The sequence below is a fragment of the Doryrhamphus excisus genome, linkage group LG14 (assembly GCF_037039965.1).
Source record: "Doryrhamphus excisus strain RoL-2023G ecotype Guam linkage group LG14, RoL_Dexc_Guam_v1.1, whole genome shotgun sequence".
NCBI lineage: Eukaryota > Metazoa > Chordata > Actinopteri > Syngnathiformes > Syngnathidae > Doryrhamphus > Doryrhamphus excisus.
Genome location: NC_136370.1, coordinates 1,686,167 through 1,702,500, shown reverse-complemented (window position 1 = coordinate 1,702,500; position 16,334 = coordinate 1,686,167). Strand labels below are relative to the sequence as shown.

General features: G+C 39.9%; 1 protein-coding gene across 13 annotated transcripts in view; it reads left to right on the top strand.

Moving 5' to 3' along the window:
• nrxn3a (neurexin 3a) overlaps nt 1-16,334 on the top strand; it is a 109,917-nt gene that overhangs the window by 41,392 nt on the left and 52,191 nt on the right. For all 13 annotated transcript variants that reach the window (XR_009130343.2, XR_009130341.2, XR_009130342.2 and 10 more), the window contains exons 6-7: nt 7,937-8,238; nt 10,738-10,899. Coding sequence is in view for 9 of the 13 variants with exons in the window: in XM_058077786.2 (XP_057933769.2) it covers nt 7,937-8,238; nt 10,738-10,899 (464 nt within the window). In the remaining 4 variants the exon portion in view is untranslated. The remainder of the gene's footprint in view (nt 1-7,936; nt 8,239-10,737; nt 10,900-16,334) is intronic.

Here is a 16,334-nt window from a genome sequence, read left to right as displayed (position 1 = left end):
GCTTTGGGTGGGAAGATAATATTACCGATGAGCACATAAAAATGTTTGGCCCTTTAAGTCCCAACCAATAAGCACCTTTGGCGTTGATTTAAGTATTTGTCTCATTTAGAGCTCCAAGTTCTTGCAGTAAAAAAAAACTATAATAATATTCTACTGACTTATATTCCAGATATGATCCAGTGCATTTTCAGCTGCGAGTACTTGCACTAGCGAGCCATTACAAGCTGAATGTGTCACTTGCAGCCATCATTCATGCCCCCCCCCCCCGGCCTTCTTTTCTTTTGTGCCATCTGCGCGTCACAGCCCATCATGTAGTACATAATGCACTCAGTGGGGCATGTAATAAGTTTTTTGCCGAGTCCTTTTCTGTGCGGATGCAGAATGTTGCCGACATTGCCGCATTGATCTACATCAGCATCATCCAATTAAAATCCCTTTTTTGCCGACTAAAGCAATAGCGTTCCCTGACTCTTACGTGTTCTTATGATCGACGTGTTGATGTTTGGGACCGGTTCAGCTTAGCTGTCTGTCTTCACTGGACTTCCTTTTTGTTTGTTCTTCTGGTGTCTTTCCAGCTTTGAAAACAAAACACATCCATACCTGATTGGAATTCCACCAAATGTGGACACCAAACACCAAAACACTCTCAGTTTTAGTATGACTATGGACTATGGACTATGGACTATGGACTATGGATTATGGACTATGGACTATGGACTATGGACTATGGACTATGGACTATGGACTATGGACTATGGACGAGGGACGAGGGACTAGGGACTATGGACGAGGTCGGTGACCTCGTTCATTTCCATTCACAAAAAATAACTAATAATAATAATACTTTGTATTTGTGTAGCGCTTTTCAGAGTACTTTCAGTATACATATTAAAGGTGTAGAAAATAATCAATATCAATCGATGAATCGATTAGCATGTGCGCAATGCGGGTGCATTGGCTCATTCACTGGGTATTAGTGGTGTGACGTCATGAACGAACGGGTCAAAAGAACTAGTTCTTTTTTGTTAATGGAATGAACGAGGTCCCGCCCCTAAAATACCCATTCAGTCCGTTCAAATGCAAATGCTTTTTTTTTTGATTGGCTGGAGAGTCAGTTCACGGTTCCATTTACAGGGCGGGACTAGGGACTAGGGACTAGGGACTACGGACTATGGAATGCGGGTGCATTGGCTCATTCACTGGGTATTAGTGGTGGGTCGTCATGAACGAACGGGTCAAAAGAACTAGTTCTTTTTTGTTAACGGAATGAACAAGGTCCCGCCCCTAAAATACCTGTTCTGTCCATTCAAATGCAAATGCTTTTTTTTGATTGGCTGGAGAGTCAGATCACTGTTCCTTTTACAGGGACTATGGACTAGGGACGATGGACTTGGGACGATGGACTAGGGACGATGGACTAGGGACGATGGACGATGGACTAGGGACTAGGGACTAGGGACGATGGACTAGGCAGTAGGCAGTAGGCAGTAGGCAGTAGGCAGTAGGCAGTAGGCAGTAGGCAGTAGGCAGTAGGCACTAGGCACTAGGCACTAGGCACTAGGCACTAGGCACTAGGCACTAGGGACTAGGGACTACAGACTACGGACTATGGAATGCGGGTGCATTGGCTCATTCACTGGGTATTAGTGGTGGGTCGTCATGAACGAACGGGTCAAAAGAACTAGTTCTTTTTTGTTAACAGAATGAACAAGGTCCCGCCCCTAAAATACCCGTTCTGTCCGTTCAAATGCGAATGCTTTTTTTTGATTGGCTGGTCAGTTCACTGTTCCTTTTACAGGGCGGGGCTATGGACTAGGGACTAGGGACTAGGGACTAGGGACTAGGGACGATGGACGATGGACGATGGACGATGGATGAGGGACTAGGGACTAGGGACTAGGGACTAGGGACTAGGGACTAGGCACTCGGCACTCGGCACTAGGCACTCGGCACTAGGGACGATGGACTAGGCACTAGGCACTAGGCACTAGGCACTAGGCTCTAGGCACTAGGCACTAGGGACTAGGGACTAGGGACTAGGGACTATAGACTAGGGACTAGGGACTAGGGACTAGGGACTAGGGACTAGGGACTAGGGATTATGGACTACACACTAGGAACTAAGGACTTGGGACTTGGGACTAGGGACGATGGAATAGGGACTAGGGACTAGGGACTATGAAATAGTGACTAGGGACGATGGACTAGGGACTAGGGACTAGGGACTATGGACTATGGACGAGGGACTATGGACGAGGGACTATGGACTATGGATTATGGACCTGGGGCTATGGACTAGGGACGATGGACTATGGACTATGGACTATGGACTATGGAATATGGACTAGGGGCTATGGACTAGGGACTAGGGACTAGGGACTATGGATTATGGACTAGGGACTACGGACTACGGACTACGGACTACGGACTAAGGACTTGGGACTAGGGACTAGGGACTAGGGACTGGGGACTATGAAAGAGGGACTAGGGACTATGGATTATGGACTGGGGGCTATGGACTACGGACTAGGGACTGGGGACTATGGACGAGGGACTATGGACGAGGGACTATGGATTATGGACTCGGGGCTATGGACTAGGGACTATGGACTAGGGACTATGGACGAGGTCGGTGACCTTGTTCATTTCCATTCACAAAAAATAACTAATAATAATAATAATACTTTGTATTTGTATTGTATTGTGTAGCGTTTTTCAGAGTATTCAAAGACGCTTTACAGTGAAAAAAAAAAAAGTAGAGTTGAGTAAAAAACAGAGTAAAAGATGCATTAAGATACAACATCCATACATTGATTCAGAGTTCAACTACTTCCTTTGACCCGTTTGAAAAGATGGATTGAATATGGTCGTATCAATGTCTCATACAAATATGGCAGCCACCTCATTCCTCACCTTTGCTGTTCCCATAAACCTGGAATGGAAAGGTTAAAGGAATTAACGCTAATAGAAGAAGATGAAAAAGGATTTGTCAAATTCAAATTAGGCGGATTTGAAATAGCTTCAGAAGAACCATTCCTCGGAAGCAGCTGTTTTTTTTGGTGGAGTGACCCGCAGTTGACAAAGCAACTGGTTTTCACAAGGCGGGAGGGGCCCTTAATACGTACATACACAAGAGTCCAGTGTCTCAGAATACTACAATACTTCATGCTCGAAAAACATTTCTGTTGTAAAGAATACAGTATGTATTTGTATAAATATACTACTACAGAACATTCTGTAAATATACATCGTGTTAGTATCGGATTAGAGGTCAGACTGAGTGTGCCTAAAAATACACGATAATGTACCCCAACACATGCTAGAAATGTATCGTTTCACAAAAAGCTGTTTTTCTCACTTTTTTAGTTAGGGACTGATATTTTCCTGAAACTTAACAATGTTCAAATGGTTAGCATTTTGGCTACGCAGTCAGGAGATCAGGATAACTTGGGTTCCATTCATCACTATATACAGTAATGTACGAGGTACATTATAAAAAAAAAACCTTAAACTGTATTATGGAAAGCAGGAAGTGAACAAATGTAAGAGTTAGTGATTGTAAAAGTACCAGATGGAGGGGTAGGATTTAATAAGCTTTGGAGTGTTTTCCTTTATTGTCCACTTCCTGTGTACTTCCTCGGAGTCACATTCTTTCAGCGTGTGCAAGAACAGCTACATTTGATATTCCGAGGGGGTCCAATTGATGATGAAATTCAGCTTTACCTCTGCCCCAGCCACCCCCTCCAACACTCTCACTGCTTTGTATCCTTTTGCTCGCTTCTGATTTTCAATCCCTACCCGGCGAGAAGGGGACAATGCAAGAATCACATTTATATTCTGCACAAGTCAAGATAATGCCTTTCTCATCCGGCGACTCATTCTCTTCTTGCGGCGTGTTCGCTGACTTCTCTCTCTATTAAAATTACAGCTTTGAGGATGAAATAATTGCCTTAAAGCAGAGAAACAACATGGAATAAGACAGAGAATGGATTGAGCGAGCAATAGACTTCCTACCTGGGAATAGCTGCATGTGTTCTTTATGGTCACATGATTATACTGTAGCATATTTTTAGTTCTTTGACACCCCCAGAAAGCACCTTCCTATTACCTGGAGTTACCTGAGTAAGACCATAACTCTACTGTTTGCAGACTTTCCTTCTGGCACTTTTATAGACAAACACTCGGACTAGAATAAGGACTTATTCTACATAATCCATCAAATGAAGGCGCTATATTGAATGTATTCAATAATCCAAACAAATCACTCCACACTCTTTATTGCTCTCTGGTTCTACCATATCTTACTTATTGTGTGGAAATATGGGATAATAACTATAAAAGCAATCTTCACTGGCTAAATGTACTGCAAAAAAGGCCAGTAAGGATAATTCATAATGCCGCCTACAGAGAACATACTAACTCCTTATTTCTAAAAATGTTTTTTTGTGTTTTTTGTGTTTCGGTGATGAGGGCACCCTTGCCGCTCACATCCTGCAAACCGATGTCGGCAAAATAAGTGCAAAGCCAGGCCTCTGATGTTACGATTTCAAATTCTTACCAGACAACTTTACATGAACTAATGATTTGATTCTTAATTAAATACTACATACTAACTCCATATTTCTAAAATCACAAATACTTCAACTTGCTGATATAGTTCATCTTCAAACAGCTAAAATAATGCATAAGGCTAAAAATAACCAATTAGCTAAAAATGTCATGCAATAGGGAAGAAGTACATTTGAAACACTTCTATGCTAGGACTACGTTAAAAAGCCATAGCATTTCAGTAAAAAAAAAACAAAAAAGTTTATAATATAAATTATAAAAAATATATAAATAAATAAATAAAAATTAATAAAATAAAGTAAAAAAAAAACAAAAAACAAAAAAATAACTTAAATCATATTAGGAAAGCAGGAAGTGAACAAATGTGGAGAAATATGATCTCAGTGAAGAAGTACATTTGAAACACTTCTATGCTAGGACTACGTTATGCTAGCCATAGCATTTCAGTATGTGGAATCAAACTATGGAATGGATTGAGTAAGGAAAGCTTATATACAGGAAGGAAGTTTATATACCGTATTTTCTGGACTATAAGTCGCTCCGGAGTATAAGTCGCACAAGGCCAAAAATGCATAATTAAGTAGAAAAAACATACATAAGTCGCACTGGAGTATAAGTTGCATTTTTTGAGGGTACCGTATTTTCTGGATTATAAGTTGCTCCGGAGTATAAGTCGCACAAGGCCAAAAATGCATAATTAGCTCCCAAAAATATATACATAAATCGCACTGGAGCATAAGTCAAATTTTTTGCAGGTACCGTATTTTCAGGACTATAAGTCACTCCGGAGTATAAGTCGCACAAAGCCAAAAATGCATAATTAGGTACAAAAAATATATACATAAGTCGCACTGGAGTATAAGTCGCATTTTTTGCGGGTACCGTATTTTCTGGACTATAAGTTGTTCCGGAGTATAAGTCGCACAAGGCAAAAAATGCATAATTAGGTGCAAAAAAACATTAATAAGTCGCACTGTAGTATAAGTCGCACAAGGCCAAAAATGCCTAATTAGGTACAAAAAAACATACGTAAGTCGCACTGGAGTATAAGTCGCATTTTTTGCTGGTACCGTATTTTCTGGACTATAAGTCGCTCCAGAGTATAAGTCACACAAAGCCAAAAATGCATAATTAGGTGCAAAAAAACATAAATAAGTCGCACTGGAGTATAAGTCGCATTTTTTGAGGATACCATATTTTCTGGACTATAAGTCGCTCCGGAGTATAAGTCGCACAAAGCCAAAAATGCCTAATTAGGTACAAAAAAACATACATAAGTTGCACTGGAGTATAAGTCGCATTTTTTGCGGGTACCGTATTTTCTGGACTATAAGTTGTTCCAGAGTATAAGTCACACAAAGCCAAAAATGCATGATTCGGTACAAAAAATATATACATAAGTCGCACTGGAGTATAAGTCACATTTTTTGAGGGTACCGTATTTTCTGGACTATAAGTTGTTCCGGAGTATAAGTCACACAAGGCCAAAAATGCATAATTAGGTACAAAAAATACACAAAAATATAAACATCAACACAAAAGGTATCCAGTGTTTATGGAACATAAACAGTTATTTCATTTATAAGTCGCTCTGGAGTATAAGTCGCAGGAACAGCCAACCTCTGACAAAAAATCCAGAAAATACGGTATATATATATATATGTATATATATATATATACAATTTATATATATGTATTTCTGACTTTTACGCGATACTGCTGGTATTGAAAGATGAATCATGTTGCTTAGGAACAAAATGCACGGCCCGCCACTGATAAAAGTGTGAAAAATGTAATCACCCTATTTGTTGTAAATGTTCTGCTTATTTAGTGTGAGTGGGGGTGGAGCTCATGAGGCCTCCCCAGTGTTGATATTCTCCGTTTGGTGATGGCTGATATATTGTCCGGTTTGTGACTGAGCCCTCCGTCTATAGTATTTTCCCCTCGGAGACTGTGAGTTAATTAAAGATGATCTCATGGATAATGACTCTTGACTAGGCCATTTTTCTGCATTATCCTGCAGCGTTTCTATACCTTTTTTTCCTCCCGGCAGCTGTTGATTTCCCTGAATTACTTGTTTTTTTTCTCCCAAGGTCAAAACTAAAATGCAGCGCACCTTCTTTTGGATTTTTTTTTCCTCTCTGATTTGTTTTTTTGTATGTCTGATTATTCCGACAACAATTCATTCATTCATTTTGGACCACTTTTTCCTCACAAGGGTCGCGGGGGGTGCTGGAGCCTATCCCAGCTGTCTGAGAGGCGACGCTGGTGGCCAGCCAATCCCAGGGCACATATAGACAAACAACCATTCACACTCACATTCATACCTATGGACAATTTGGAGTGGCTAATTAACCTAGCATGTTTTTGGAATGTAGGAGGAAACCGGAGTACCCGGAGAAAAGTCACAGAGAGAACATGCTAACTCCACACAGAGATGACCGAGGGTGGAATTGAACCCTGGTCTCCTACTTGTGAGGTCTAACCACTCGACAACAATTATCTATTGTTATTCCCTCCATCTACTCACGCAGTTGTTTTTCTGCACTAACATTCTTTAAGCAGAAAAACCTTGGTTAGTGTCATTGATGACTCTAACCAAAACGGATGTAAACTGAATCAGGTTTTCACATAAAAAAAATAATGTGAACGTATAGTTACGATGTTGTTGTGATTTTCGAAGTGTCAGTGAATGCAACTGGCTGTGGTCTAGAGACAATGAGGGAGCTGACAAGAGAGGTGTTTGTGAGTTGGAGATACATACACATATCTGGTCCAATCCACTTTATTGATATTTATACACTTTATATATTTTTATATTTTTTTTACACATTTTATAAACATAGTTTCCAAAGTGCTGCACAGACTAGTAAAATAAAACGTAAAAATAAATACAATAAATAAAGGTACAAATTGAATTTAATCCAAAACTAAAACATAATTTAAGAAATAAAATAGTAAAATAGATATTTAAGTATATAAACGGGCCATACGACTCACTCCGAGTTAAAAGCCAGAGAATAAAAATGGGTTTTAAGACGAGACTTAAAGGTTTCGGTCTCCCCTGGTCTTAAATCTCGTCTTGGGCACCACAAGTTTGGGGCTGGCCCTCGGACCTCAGTGACCGCGCTGGAGAGTAAATTTGGATGAAGTCCGAGATGTATTTGGGGGCCAGTCCATCCAACGACTTAAAAACAAATAAAATCTTAAAATAAATCCTAAAGCGAACAGGCAACCAATGCGTCGAGGACAGAATTTGGGTGTTTGGAATTTGGGAATTTGAGTACATTCTTCCGGGAATGAACGATTGACGGTTTAATGCCTGAAAATTCATGATTCCACCCTTTTTTTTGTAATCCCGACACAGCACGAGAAGAGAACGTGGCCACTTTTCGTGGTTCTGAATACTTCTGCTACGACCTCTCCCAGAACCCAATCCAAAGCAGCAGCGATGAGATCACGCTCTCCTTCAAGACGTGGCAGCGCAACGGCCTTATACTTCACACGGGCAAGTCGGCCGACTATGTCAACTTGGCGCTGAAGGATGGCGCCGTTTCCCTTGTCATCAACCTGGGTTCCGGAGCCTTTGAAGCAATCGTTGAGCCTGTCAACGGGAAGTTCAACGACAATTCCTGGCATGATGTCAAAGTGACTCGCAACCTCCGTCAGGTAAGGCAATTTCCCGTATGGACCATAGCTGGGGAGTTGAAAATTACGATTCAGGATGTGTTCAGAGCACAGAGCTGGGTGTTCAACGTCAGATCCCAAATTGTAATCATTGAATTTGTCTTACAAAATACTCAACTCATCTTAATTTGTTTACATTTCATTTGTTTTTATGTACAAGAAAGCATCGCTTCCTATAAGTTGATCTCTAACCTACTCCACCTTTTTGCAAAGCAATCAGGTACTGGGTACACCATGATCAACACACTCCATTGTCTGGTAGATATCAATCATGCCTTATTGTCGCTTTGGGGTGTTGTGCTGTGGATTCTTCCATCTGCTCTGTCTTTTTACTTTGGAATGGAACTTTTTTTTGCAATTCAACGGTTTGTATTTCTCAAAATTGATCATGGAATTCTCTTTTCTCTTTGACCTCAGTAGAGCTCTGACCTTGATTTTCCGTGGCTATGTTTACATGGATAACATTTCCAACTTATTTACTTTATTGTAAACGTTTGGATTGTAGAGTTAAATAAGTTGCTTTTAGATGATACGAAAAATTGTCCGACTGTCCGACTGTCCGACTGTCCGACTGTCCGACTGTCCGACTGGATGGAGATCGTCATCTCCATCCAAAAGCTTAACTAACATTTCCAACTTATTTACTTTATTGTAAACATTTGGATTGTAGAGTTAAATAAGTTGCTTTTAGATGATACGAAAAATTGTCCGACTGTCCGACTGTCCGACTGTCCGACTGTCCGACTGTCCGACTGTCCGACTGTCCGACTGTCCGACTGGATGGAGATCGTCATCTCCATCCAAAAGCTTAACTCTTGTTCCCCATCATTGTAAACAAAACATCAGCAAGTCAAATTATTTAGTAACCATTCTTGGAACCAATATCGACAACCTCTAAGATTCATGAGCAGTATTACAATCCCTGAATTTCAGTACATATCGGAGTCTTCCTGTCTCAACCGTGACCGTAGAACGAGGCCAACCTTTGACAAATTATCAGCCGTATACCTCGATTCAGGTGTTTCAGCCCAGAATCCTGAACAAAGTCCTGAACTGATGAAGGCATATTGACTTGTCGATTCATCCTTCCGTCATCTCGGGGGCCCAGACAGGATCCTTTGTCCTAATCCGAAGCCGAAGGCTACGTCTTTTTGCGACATTGGTCAGCATTTTCATAGCTTTCCTTTGTGCTCGCCTGCTGATCCTTAGACCTTTAGGAACTTGTGGTGGAGCAGCTGACCACCCTACTGTTTCAACTTCCATCCCAGGTCTGAGTAATGCGGATTTTTACATTTAAAGGCCTCCCAAACGGGATCCTCCCAAACAATAGTCAGTTCTGTAAGAAAGCTGCTCTGACAGGACCTTCCCCTGATCTGGTCATACTTGTCCAAGTCTACATCTCCTTGTTCCTGGTTCCCTTAACTCCTGTTAACTCCCCATCATCCCAAATATCAAGTAATTCAATTCGGATTCATGGTATTACTATAGTATTAGCATACCTACAATAGCTGATGATTATATTTTGGTTAGGATATTATGAACATGGTTTTCAAAGGTTTGATTATTCCTGACTAAGTATTGCCTTTGTAGAGTTAGTACTGGAATATTGATGTCCATGTAAACATAAAGACATACTAGGAGTTTTTCCTTCAGCTGCAGCTTCTGTTTGTTTTTGGTGAGATGACTGTGGAACCGGTTCAGGTCATACCAAGTATGGGAGCGCTGGCTGTGGATTGGATGAATCCTTTATATCATCTCCGTTCACGTTCTCGTTGGTGAGGTATAGCCCACACTGCAGGGATATCATCTTTCCATAAATACAGCATTCTGGAATTTACCACAAAAATGTCCTCATTACTGACTAATTATTACCAATGCAACTGCAGGATTGAGTCTGGTAAGATGATCTGGTAATGCTGGCTTCATTAGGTCTTGATCTTCAGTTCTCACTGGATCGGTTCGCAACCAAGTGTGAAGCTGTGATGGGCATCGGTACCCTCCAAGAGAGGGTCCATGGCTCATGCCCGGAAAAATGTGGACTGTGGGGTCTTGTTCTCCACGGAGATCGGAGATCGGAACGCAAGATCGGGCAGTGATGCGGACTTAGTCCGTTCTGGTGGAGACGCAGCTGAAACCCAAAGACAAAAATTTCATGTTATGAGTTTTGGGTATTGACCGAAGTGATGCCCTGCAGAGTGGGTCTTTCATCCTGCGTGACCTTTACGCTTGCATCCAATTTTTTGAATACCGTATTTTCCGGACTATAAGTCGCACTTTTTTTCATAGGTTGGCTGTTCCTGTGACTTATACTCCAGAGCGACTTATAAATGAAAAAAGTGTTTATGTTACATAAACACTGGACACCTTTTGTGTTGATGTTGATGAAAAAATGTGTTTCCATAACTAAAGACTAAAGACCTACTAAGTCTTTCTCTCTGTGGTGAACGTATCTACCTATCTCGTCTTTCACCACTTTGTCAGGTGACCATATCGGTGGACGGGATTTTGACCACCACGGGTTACACCCAGGAGGACTACACCATGCTGGGCTCAGATGACTTCTTCTATGTCGGCGGAAGCCCCAGCACGGCCGATCTGCCCGGATCTCCTGTCAGCAACAACTTCATGGGCTGCCTCAAAGAGGTGAGATGTTTTATTGATGATAGTCGTGAACCTTTTTGTCATGGTTCAATCAAGGCGACCGGACTCTTCTTGTTGGTTGAAGACGACCACAACACCCCCAGGGGACACACTGACCAGGACCACATAAACAAAGGAGAGTCCCGTTCCCTCGATTCAACCGTTCGTAATACCACCATGAAAACTTTTGAAGGTCACGCCAAAGCATCTCAATAGGATTCGGGTCAGGACTTCATTTGGTGGACTTGCTGGTGTGTTTTGATGTTTTGGTTTCAGCTTGAGGTCACCAACAGATGGTCGGACATTTTTGGTAGACATCAGAATCCCTGCTTATATTTATCACAGCAAGTCTTCCAGGTCTTGAAGCAGATGCTAGCTCCAGACCGTCATACTACCACCACCAAATTTTAACCAAATGTTCTTTTTCCGAAATGCAGTGTTTTAGTCCGGATTTAATGGGACCCACGCTTTTTGTCTGGTCAGACCACAGAGTATTTTCCCAGAGGTCTTAGGGATCAAGTCGTAATGTTGTTTTAGTTCAGTAGTGGTTTTGGTCTTGGAACCTTTTGCCCAGCGTCTGTTTTATGGTGGAGTCATGAACACTGACCTTAACTGAGGCAAGTGAGGCCTGCAGTTCTTCGGATGTTGATGAGGGGTCTTTTGTGACCTTTGGGATCAGTCGTCATTTCACTCTTAGGCTCATTTGGGTTGGTAGGGAACTTGTGGGACGGTTCCCAGAAGTCGGTAATAATAGTAACACAAGGATTAGAGTTAAACACGATAAAAATTGGTGATTTAAAATACTCATATACTCAATATTGGTTTGAGCACAGACCTAAAACCTTGCTTTTTAATGCACAAGACTAGACACACACAAAACTAAAAGCACGTCTAAAAACCTCAAAGTAGGGCTTAACAAGAAGAAACTGATGTTTGGGTCTCAAGTTCTTGTTTTTTAATACACAAGATTAGATTAGACACCAGAAAATGATATGTAAATATTACACTTTGGCGGGGAAAGCGGGCTAATAAATTGGCAATAAAAGCACAAATACTGCAGATTTCAGAAAACAACAAATGCACATATATAGACAAACAACCATTCACACTCACATTTTGGAGTGGCTAATTAACCTAGCATGTTTTTGGAATTGAACCCTGGTCTCCTAGCTGTGAGGTCTGCACGCTAACCACTCGACCACCGTGCCGCCTCCTGTCTGCAAAATTAAATAATGAAAATTAAAAAAATAATCAAAAAATTATTACAACTATAATGATAAAAATGGTCATATTAATGATGATTATAGTAATGGTGATAATAATAACAATAATAATGATAAAGATTATAAAAATAATGATAATAATGATAATAATAATATTACAATGATAATAATAACAGTTGAAAACAAGACTGTAGCATGAACATGATTATATATAAAAATGATTTCTAAGCATTTCTAAGCTTTTGCTTCTGCCTACTCCTTTTGGGCTTGTGATCAGATAGTTGAATACAAATGTAAATAATGGAAAGTTATATGTATAAGAAATGCACTGTAATGTTTCATATATTTGCCCAAATTAAAAAAAAAAAAAAAAAACAGTAGCCCGGTAGCCAACCGGAAACAGGAAATGAACGTATGGCTTCGTTTAATTAAGAATCAAAGCATTCGTTCATGTAAGAATTTGAAATCGTAACATGAGAGGCTTGGCTTTGCGCTTATTTTACCGTTTTTATCGATTTACAGGGTCTGCGCTGCAAGGGTGCCCTCATCGCCGAAAACACCAAAAACACAAAAACCCGCTCAGACAGAAATATGCTGCTCCCGCAAGCTCGTGATGTCATATCTAACACTTGAATGGAGTCGGTCGCTGCAGCATGGCGGCAGCAGGGAACTGGCTTTCTGTGACACACTTCCATGACAACACACACACACACACACACACACACACACACACACACACACATACTGAGTGCGAACGGTATCATATGGGCTGCAGGGAGAGTGAGGAAGTAGCGCAGTAGCCATTTAATCCCCCTCTGGCCTACTTCCTGCTCTGTGCTGCGCTTGGCAGGTTTGCCCGCTCCGTGCAGGCAGTCTCAAATACAACAATAATAACTCAGAGACATATTCATATGTTTATGGAAGCATGCTTTTGTCATCGAGGTTCAAGCAGGTTAGATGTCAGTAATGTTACATTGATGAGACTCGACGTTACATTGGCATATCCGACATGGTCAAATGAAAAAAAAAAAGTTATACTCCCATTCTGTGTGGAAGTGGTAAATTTGAAACCCTTTCTTTAAGTTTAGAATAAACTTGCTTCACAGTGTATTACCCACAAAGCATTGCAAACACGAGCTTAACTATCCAGCAATTCTGAAAGTGAAATTATTATTTATTCTATTGAGTTGTTATATTAATGGTGTGAGTTTGACTCTAACACATGCATCAGATTAACTTCAGGTTTTATTGGTAATGGTTTAATTTCATTTGAACATGCATTAGATTATAATTGAGTGAAGCAACGCTTATTAAATCCTACCCCTCCACCTGGTACTTTTACAATCAGTAACTGTTACATTTGTTCACTTCCTGCTTTCATAATACAGTTTAAGGTTTTTTTTTATTTTTATTTTTATTTTTATTTTTATTTTTATTTTTATTTTTATTTTTATTTTTATTTTTATTTTTACTTTTATTTTTATTTTTATTTTTATTTTTATTTTTATTTTTATTTTTATTTTTATTTTTATTTTTATTTTTTTAATAATGCATGGGTATGATTCGAAACCACGCGCACACAGCTGTAGTATGCTATACGAAATGAAAGCAATTAATTTACCATGTGTGAAATATGAACCGACGTCTCATCCCTTCGGGTTTGATACCCTCTCCTTTAACGTATGACAGTACTCCCCTTCCACAGTTTCACGTGTTCACCAGTAACTAGCTAGCCTTTCTTCTATCCAACACCCTCTTATCCTGCACTCCCACCATTATGGGGCTAATTTGCTTGCTAGCGTTGCTCTTGTCCTCGCCATCTAGAGTGGCATTATCGAAAAATGTTTTGTTACCATGGCACCAAATACTGGTTGCCCCGGGTAGCCCATGCGGCGGCTGGCTGGCTGGCTGGCTGACTGGCTGCCTGGCTGGCCCGTGATTGTTATGCCTTTCATAGGCCAGCAATTACAGAGAAAGCCTACATCTCAGAGCCTACAAAATGCATAATGGCCTACAATAACGCATAATTGCTGTAATTGTCACCCCCCCCCATGCCACCCCCCAGCACCCTCTATCTGCCTCTCACATGGAGTCCTCTTCCTGGATCAGTAGATAGTGGAACACAAAGGACTGCACCCTGAAGAAGAAAAAAAACACCCACTGCTGTTCTCATATCCATCCGTCATATTGCTTTACTTCTACTTCAATTTGCATGTACTACATACATGTACTACGTGTACTCTATATATCTACTTCCTGTACTATACGTATTCATACCCGGGGGGCAAAGTGCAGCACACGGGCCATTTGCGGCCTGCTGATGTTTTTTTATTGGCCCTCGCCACATTCTTTAAAAAATGTATAATTTAATAAGACAATTTAAAAAAACAGCAAAAATAAAAAAAACGGTAATTTAATAAGAATAAAGTCAAAATTTTAAAAAAAATAATTTTTTTATTAAAAGCATAAATGTTGAAATATTAAAAAGTCATTAATTAACAGTACGAGAAACAAAACAACAGCTTTGTAATTTAAGTTGGGGTTCTAATGTTCTATGTTTCTAATTATGTTATGTTATGAGAATGAAGTCCAAATATTATGGAACAAAGTTATTATTACAAGGAGAAAATTTATAAGAAGAAATTCAACAAAAATTCAACAAAACAAGAAAAATTTCATAACATGAAGAGAAAATTTTATTAGAATGAAAAACGTTATCAGAATAAACCCGGAAGAAAAATAATGTTATTTCAGGAGCATCAAGTTGAAATATTAAATACATAAAATTTGGGGATATATTATGAGAAAGAATACCAAGTTGTAATTTTGGGGACATGAGCTTTGGGAAAAGTTATATTATGGGAATAAAGTGGGGGGACAAAAGGAGGAAAAGTCGAATTTCAATAATAATAATAATAATAATAATAATAATAATAATAATAATAATAATAATAATAATAATAATAATAATAATAATAATAATAATTTCAACAACAACAATAATAATAATAATAATAATAATAATAATAATAATAATAATAATAATAATAATAATAATAATAATAATAATGATAATAATAATGATAATAATAATAATAATAATAATAATTTCAACAATAATAATAATAATAATACACATATGAAAAATTTTCCGCTAACCAAGTGAGAATGGAAGTGAACGAGTCGTGACCTCCAAATGTTACGAGTCGTCACTCGGCACACTCGGCTCGGCACACTAACTGGTGACCATTTACCATATTGGGGGGAGGTGGGAGGGGGGGATTGGCTGTGGACCTGCTGCCGGGTCAGCAGGAGCAGATGGTTCTCCACCAGGCCTGTGGGAGAGTGGGAGGAAGATCCTGAAGCCGAATAGCATAGGCGAGTTCAGCTAGCCAAAATACTAAACAACTAAAATATGACCTGATTGTGAAAAGAATAAAAATCATATAATATTTCTGCTAACGATAAAAACGCTGGTACCATAATATTCTTAGATCAGCACAAAATATTTTCGATTTTCGTAAGATTGACGCCCAGCGCTAACCCTCGTATAGGCTATGCTGTATTTTACGGTTTCGGTCCCTAGTAAAATTTCTCACAAGGACAGGATTCTGAGCGACTGAACCCGTGTGGAATGGGAACCACTTTGAGGTGGCCCTGGGATCTGGTCGAATGCAGGTCCCAGGTACCTTCAAGTAGGACCTCAATGCCTTCATCCCTACCTGTTACCAATGCAGATGATTGACTAATTGGTGGTTAGTATTATTAGTATTATTGGTTAGTATGGTTACTTAGTATGGTTAGTATTCCATCACCCCAGCATCTTTGGTATGAACCAATATTGGGGACATTTTTGCATGTTTTCCTGCAAGTCCCATCGTAAACTGCATCAAAAGAATCCCATAACATTTATTTATTTATTGCATCAAGGCTTTTTTGACTTTGTCAGGAAACTCTATTTCAACAAAATAAAACATTTTAAAATGGTCTTCAGGGGATTCTCATTTTGACCGCTTTTCCAGTATACCAGCAGAAAAACAAGGTCCAGAAGAATAAAGAAATAACTCATGGGTCACACCGAGGGTCCCATATGGGAACATATGACAGCAAAGCTATAGTAGCTGCAGATCATGATCCACTATGATGGCTGCTCTGAGCTAAACAAAGGACGCCACCTTGTGGGTAACTCTGGAAAAACACCCTCGACATGACCCA